Source organism: Gallinula chloropus (assembly GCF_964237585.1).
Source record: "Gallinula chloropus genome assembly, chromosome: 4".
Classification (NCBI taxonomy): Eukaryota; Metazoa; Chordata; class Aves; order Gruiformes; family Rallidae; genus Gallinula; species Gallinula chloropus.
The window spans coordinates 5,279,793-5,286,823 of record NC_140088.1 but is presented as its reverse complement, the minus strand read 5'-3'; the positions used below and the strand labels follow the sequence as shown (position 1 = coordinate 5,286,823).

Below are 7,031 nucleotides of genomic sequence, written 5' to 3'. Positions count from 1 at the left end.
AGGAACTGCGCCTTTCCCACTCCCATTTGCTTTGGCTCTTCGCGCCCAGCACACCGCCCGCTCCAAAGTAAATCCCCGGCGCGGGCGGGCCCTGCGCTGCCACCGCCCGGTGCCCGGTGCCCGCCCGCTCCACCGCGGTGCCCGCAGCGACGCGCGGACCGGCGCTTCCCCGCCCCGCACGGAGGCTGCTCGGACCCGGCCAGCGCCTGCCCCCCGCTCGCCCGCCTCCCGCCCCTCCGCGCCCCCGCAGCCAGGCCCGGCCGGGGCGGCCAGGGGGGCACCGCCCGTCTCCCGGGTTACGGGAGACCCCGCCCGCCACGCCGGACCCTCCGCCACCCCCTGCGGGCCGCGGCCCACCCGCCGTCCGCGCTTCCCATCGGCTGCACGTTTGCCGGGGGGGTGGGAGCGTCCTACCGGCCTCCGCCAATGGGGGAGCGGGGAGGCGGAAGGGGAAGCGGCGCGTAGGTCGGCGGTTCTCCGCCCTCCCTCCCTCCCCCGGTCCGGAGCGCCGTCCCCGCCATGCCGGGCGCCGCCGACCGCGGCTCGGAGCTGTCGGAGCAGATCGAGGCCTTCGTGGCGCGGCTGCGGGGCGGCGGCGGGGAGCGGCCGCGTTCCGAAGAGACGGCGCGGCAGACGCTGTGTCTGCTGCGGAAGATCGTCGCGCACGGGCGATGGAGCCGGGCCGGTGAGGGCCGGGCGGCGGCGGCGGGGCGGGGGGGGGAGGGTTGGCAGCCGTGGGAAGGCGGGAGCGGGGACGCCCCGAGGCCGTCGGGCTGCGCTGCTGCCGTGCTCGGCGCCCCGGGGAGCCCCGCTAGCAGCCGCCAGCCGGTCCGGGTCCCAGCACCGGCCCTTCACCGCGCCGCTGAGGAGCTGCGGGATGCGCCAGGCCGGGCCATTGGCTCGCCGCTCCCCCGCTCACTGACCTCGCCGCCTTCCCGAAGCGTCCGGGCTGCGCTGTGACCGCCCGAGTCGCGCTGTAGAAGACCCAGGGGAACGAAGCGCCCCACGAGCGGCTGCCCTGCGCGTCTCTCTGCGTGTGGTGCGGCCGGTGTCAGAGCCAAGCCCTGGCCCTGGGGCTGTTGTGGGGTTTGATGCTCCCAGGGGGTCGCTCTGGGCAGCGCTAAACGTGTCGCTCCCCTCTTCCAGGGGAGCTGATGGATCTGATCCGGACGGAAGGCCAGAGGATGGCAGCAGCCCAGCTGTCCGAGACAACTGTGGGCAACATGGTGCGACGAGTGCTGAAGGTCATTCGGGAGGAGTATGGCAGGTGAAGTGCCTCTCTTGCTGCCTGTAGCCCTCCTAGGGTCCTAGGACCCCTTTAGTTCCCATCACCCCCTTTTCCCACCCCTCCTAAGAGGGATTCAGCCAGCTGAACATCCAAAGAAACCCGGAGCTTTCTGCGCAGCTGATGACGTTTCTGTAGTGAAACTGTTTGGAGTGTGTGTTGTGGGTGCGTGACCACACTCTGCCTGTTCCTTCTTTCTGTTGCCAGGAGTGCCCATCCCACTGGAGCAGCAGCCTTGAGCCTGCTCCTCATCTGTGGGCTGCTGCATTTGTATGTGCCTTTGGGAGGTGCTTCCTGGCAGAGCCTCGGCTGTCTTTCTGCCAGAGACAGGGAGGGAAACCTTTTGGCACGGCGTGGCGTGCCTCCCATGTGTGTTTTTCCTTCCCCTCTGTTCACATCCAGCAGTGCTGTGCTGTGGGGACAGTACTCAGCCTGCCTGTGCCCCTGCCCTCTCTTCCCCAGGCTGAAGGGCTGCTTTTCTCCACAGGCTTCACGGGCGCAGTGAGGAAAGCGACCAGCAAGAATCCCTGCACAAACTCCTGACTTCTGGAGGACTGAGTGAGGATTTCAGCACCCCTTATCCTCCTCTCAGAGCTAACGTCATTGAAGCTATTAACGAGCTGCTGATAGAGCTAGGTATGGATGGGTCTGAGCTGCTCCATCAGTAGAGCTCCTTATGGAATAGGAATGGTGTTTAACCTTGCTTTTAGGTGGAAGCAAAACAGCAAGGATCTGGGAGGCTTTATCTGAAGGAACATGTCCTGCTGTTTCCAGGACTTAGTTTAAGCCCGCTTTGGCTTACAGGGAAATGGGTGGAATGTTCTGGAAGCAAGTGTGTGGGGGTCTGTTGGCTTGTGCTCTGTGTTTTCTGGGAGGTCTTGAATTGAGCCCTATGGAGTACCAAAAGTAGGCCAAGGTTGGACTTAATCCCCACACATGCCTAATAACCTGACCCTTCTGTGTGCAACACTGTGATACACTTCTCTTTCTCTGCAATCTTGTGACAGGTCAGGCACCACCCCTCCCTCTAAGGCCCAGCTTGCCCTGCCTCTCCTTTACACACAGATCTGGAGCTATCAGCCTGTACTACCAGGGATTTTCTGTCACTAGTTGTGTGGGCATGGTGGCTGGCTGGAGTGGTGCTGACACAACCCCTTCCTCATGATGCAGTTTTCAATACAGCTCTGTCTACATGTAGCTAGGAAGCGTGGGGCATAAAAAGGACAGCTGCTTGGTCCCATTCCACTGAGAAAGAGAATGGGGAGAGAATCACAGAATCCCAGGGGTTGGAAGGGACCTGGAGAGCTCATGGGGTCCAACCCCCCTGCCAAAGCAGCTCCCCAGCTCATATTGCACAGGGTGGCGTCCAGACGGGGCTGGAATCTCTCCAGAGAAGGAGACTCCACACCCCCTGGGCAGCCTGTCCCAGGGCTCCCTCACCCTCACTGGGGAAAAGTTCTTCCCCACGTTGGTGTGGAACTCCCTGTGCTCCAACTTGCAGCCATTGCCTCTTGTCCTGTCCCCACAGACACTGAAAAGGGGCTGCCCATCCCCCCTGCATTCCATGCTTAAGATACTTATAGACATTAATTAGATCCCCCCTTAGTCTTCTCAAGACTGAACAGCCCCAGCTTATTCAGCCTTTCCTCATAGGGGGGATGCTCCAGGCCCTTAACCAGCACCCACAGCATCATAGAATCATAGACTGGTCTGGGTTGGAAGGGACCCCAAGGGTCACAGAGCTCCAACCCCCCTGCCACAGGCAGGGCCACCAACCTCCAGGCCTGGAGCTACACAAGGTTGCTCAGGGCCCCATCCAACCTGGCCTTGAGCAGCTCTGGGGACGGGGCATCACGTTAGTAAAAACCAATCTTGTTGGAGGACGAGTGTTGCTTCTCCCAGCTGCTCCCCCACCCACGGCTTCCTCCTGTTGCAGAGGGCACGACGGACAACATCGCTATGCAGGCCCTGGAGCACATCCACTCCAACGAGGTGATCATGACCATTGGCTACTCGCGCACCGTGGAGGCCTTCCTGCGGGAAGCTGCCCGCAAGCGCAAGTTCCAGGTGATGGTGGCGGAGTGCGCGCCGTTCTGCCAGGTGAGGCCCGGGCCCGCCGTCTCCTCAGCGCGCGGCCTTGTCCTGGGTGGTGTTGCCGAGCTCTTGTCTCTGAGAGGCGAGCTGAGCGTTACGGCAACTCCTCTGCAGCTGAGAGATGAAAAGGCAGCTTGTTACCCTACCCCCCTGTCCTTCAGGGCTGTGTTTGTGCTGTGCTGCTTAGTACTTTGGCAGTTCTGGCAGGAACTGAGTGCTGCGCTCTCTGTCTGCACTGCAGGAGTCCCAGGGGGCTAATTGCAATTCTCTTGTCTTTTTAGGGTCATGAAATGGCTGTCCGACTGTCCAAAGAGAACATTGAAACAACTGTCATGAGTGATGCAGCTATTTTTGCTGTCATGTCTCGAGTCAACAAGGTAAGGACAGCTCCACCGGAGGAGGGAGCTTGGTGGCAGGGTGGGTGCTCAGGCCTCCCGAACCAGCTGCAGATCCCAGCTGTTGAGGGGTATGTTTCTTCATTCAAGACTCCAAATTGGAATAGTTCCTGGTGGAGATTCAGTGTGGAACCCCGGGTCAGTGTGATGATTAAGTGTGCATGGTGATAGATTTCTCTGCTTTCGTGGCTAACGGGCACGAGAAGTGCCAGGAGACCCTCAGAGGATTAGCCTCACTTCTTAAAGCAGATGGAACAAAAAGCGGCATTTCTAAAGGGGAGAAACTCCCCTTGCCTGGAACCCAAGATGGGTGGTGAAGGGAATCACCAAGGTCTCTCTTTTTAGGCTGTCCTGTTCTGTACTTTACAGACATGACGACTTGGCACTCCAAACTAAAAACAACCAACCAAAAAAACCCCAGTACTTGTAACATAATAAAATCCAGCCACAATATAGACAATTCTTGTCTAGATTTTAAGCTGCTTTTCGTTACTCCTGTTTTACAGCAAGGGAATTGTAACTTGACTGCTGGCTGCAACTTGTTACAAAGCTTACTTTGTAGGCTTACAGAAAAACAAGGAACACAGCCCCAGTTTCTGCTTAATGTTCCCTGAAGTAGAACTAAGAGTTGTCCTCTGAAGGCCTCTGTGCTGGCCTCATCATGCTGGAGTCACGCTTGTTAGAGAGCAACGTCTCGGTGCAGAGCCAGTGCCAGATGAAACATAGGGCAGCTGGCTGCCTAATCTAGCTCCAGCGTTTGCTGGCTGCACTGACAAACTCTTCCAGCTCATCAGGGGCAGAGTGTGAGCCAGTAAGTGTTCTTTCCCCATTTTGCCATGGAACACGCTGTCTAATACTGATTTTCCTTGTAAGGTCATCATCGGTACAAAGACAATCCTGGCCAACGGTGCCTTGGTGGCTGTGAGTGGGACGCACACCCTGGCGCTGGCAGCCAAACACCACTCCACTCCGCTCATCGTGTGTGCTCCCATGTTCAAGCTTTCACCTCAGGTAAGTTCAGCTGCCATCTGGGACTACACCTGCTCTGTGTGGAGGGGGAGGGGGATTTTTATGGTTGTGGAGCACCAACTGCTCCAAGGTGATGTTGGTAACTCAGCCATCTCCTCCATCTGGTGCTGTTACTTTAGGTAGGAGATCCTCACCCAAATCTGGCACATCTGAAGATCTCTGCCACATGGGCTAAGCAGTGTGTTTGGTATAAGGATGTAGATCACTGCCTGCTGGAGACTGACATCATCATACTTGGTTTTCTTCGACCACAGCAGATTTCAGTGCATAGCTTTAGTGTTGAAAGACCCTCTGTACTGACCGAGGTGGGTGGAGAGGCTCTGAAAATCTCCTTACACTCAGTACTTTTTCAGTATTGTCAGATGAAGCTGCAGACTGAGGAGGTCACTCCCATGCTCCAGTTCCCTAGGCTTTGCAGAAGGGCAGCCAGGACACAGGCAGCTTCTTAAAGCTCTGAGGAAAAACTTTTCACCTGTAGATCCTACAAGGTTTCTAGTCACAGGCACTGTGTAATTACTGTGAACAGATGTCATACACCTGGCAAGTCATCCTCCTCTGCTTGAGTCCCTTGCACCACCCAGGATCTGGTTTCACTAGGATAATGAGACAGTCTCTTCTTTTTTTTCCTGACCTTCCTGTACTTTATTTCTCATTCAGTTCCCTAATGAAGAAGATTCATTCCACAAGTTTGTGTCACCACAGGAAGTGCTGCCATTCACAGAAGGTACTGGTTCTTCCTTACACACGCTGGTCAAGCTGGTTCAGGCGCTTTTTTAATAGCTCACACAAAATGTAGACAGGACTGTTGTGTAACCCATGACAGAAAATCCTTTCCTATTAAGCAGAGAAAAAGTGCTGGGAACAATCCTATTTTATACCTAACTTTCTATTACAGGAAATACAGAGAAAGGATTTCTTTTGAACACTGTCTTGGCACTTTTGTTTGTGTCTGTGTTTGATTACCGTGTTTTATTATAGGATTGTGATAATGGTGCTAGGCAGGTGGCAGGTTCCTGTGCCCAACAGCAAAGGCAGCTTCCTTTCCTTCCTACAGCTCAGTTAACTTCTTGAAACTTTGTTATGTGATCCACCTGCTGAAACCCAGTATCTCTGCAAGAGGCTTCCCACACAGGCACCATCTTTAGAAAGGCATCAGGTCCCAAGCCCGATTTCAGATAGCAAAAGCTCCACCACAGCCCTGTTCCTATGCAACAGAGACTTCTGAAATGATGATACCAGGTTTGGCCTTCTTGAAATAACAACTTTGGCAATATCAGGCTGCTTCTATTCTATTACATACTGGAAGGTTTTTTGGCAGTTAGTAAATGTACATCAGAGGGGATCTGGGGCTTTTATCAGTAGAATACCAAAGGAGATTGGTGTTGCTGTATGCCTGTTAACTCAGTGGCATCGGTGAGGAAGTTCCTCAGGATGTTCCAGTACTGACTTGAGGGTGGCACATGCACAGCCAGTTCCTTCAGGGGCTCAGGAAGAAGTGCAGAAGGCTAAATGGACTTTTGAGTTGCTTTGTGTAACGCTGCTGCTGCTGCTCACTTTACAGGGGAGATCCTGGCAAAGATCAACGTTCACTGCCCAGTGTTTGACTACGTCCCTCCAGAGCTCATTACTCTCTTCATTTCCAACATCGGGGGCAACGCGCCTTCCTACATCTACCGCCTGATGAGCGAGCTCTACCATCCGGACGACTATGAACTCTAATGCCCTGCAGCACCTCACTCTCCAGACTCTTCCTAGTAAACTTCCCTTCAGGAAGATACAACAGCTAATTCAAGTGTATCTTGCGAAGATGGGTTGCTCTGGGGGATTGGCTCAGCAATGTCTTTCCCACCCAGAAGCAAGAGGAGGCAGAGCTGCAGGTCTCCTGCTGCATGAGACGCTACGCGGGGCTGCTAACCCACTTGGATTTTGAATCAGCAAGGCAGACGTGTAACTCCTGGGGGCAGCTAAGCTGTTACCTCAAAGTGTGCCCCAATAAAGGCTGTTTGCAGTGATCTGTCTCACTGTTGAGCACTTTGCCTGTATACAGCTGGTTTTTTCTCTTGAGCAGGAGCTTTGGCAGTGTAAGGAGTTGCCTGCACCCATGACGCCACAGCAGGCTTTAGGGTGTGATTTCACATGTGGACGTGGTGAATCCACTGGCACTTGTCTTCAGATGGATTTTTTTGGTAGAATATTCTGACAATTTTCAGTGAGTTGCTGAAATACAA

General features: G+C 55.3%; 1 protein-coding gene across 2 annotated transcripts; it reads left to right on the top strand.

The window, feature by feature from the left end:
• The first annotated feature begins 496 nt into the window (after positions 1-496).
• EIF2B2 (eukaryotic translation initiation factor 2B subunit beta) lies at positions 497-6,834 on the top strand. 2 transcript variants are annotated; one of them, XM_084263810.1, is made up of 9 exons: positions 497-685; positions 1,147-1,267; positions 1,773-1,921; positions 3,222-3,385; positions 3,661-3,756; positions 4,648-4,785; positions 4,923-5,108; positions 5,461-5,527; positions 6,365-6,834. In XM_084263810.1, exons 1-9 carry the CDS (start codon positions 520-522, stop codon positions 6,520-6,522), a joined length of 1,245 nt encoding a protein of 414 aa, XP_084119936.1. In that variant the 5' UTR covers positions 497-519; the 3' UTR covers positions 6,523-6,834. The 2 variants fall into 2 exon arrangements, with proteins under 2 accessions (XP_084119936.1, XP_084119937.1); XM_084263811.1 differs by lacking the exon at positions 4,923-5,108.
• The last annotated feature ends 197 nt before the right edge of the window (positions 6,835-7,031 follow it).

Bases quoted from the DNA above. Each gene is read 5' to 3' on its own strand.
- EIF2B2 (XM_084263810.1), top strand. From the start codon at position 520: ATGCCGGGCGCCGCCGACCGCGGCTCGGAGCTGTCGGAGCAGATCGAG. The intron at 1,268-1,772 runs GTGAAGTGCCTC...TTTTCTCCACAG, and splicing joins ATTCGGGAGGAGTATGGCAG to GCTTCACGGGCGCAGTGAGG. The intron at 5,528-6,364 runs GTACTGGTTCTT...CTCACTTTACAG, and splicing joins AGTGCTGCCATTCACAGAAG to GGGAGATCCTGGCAAAGATC.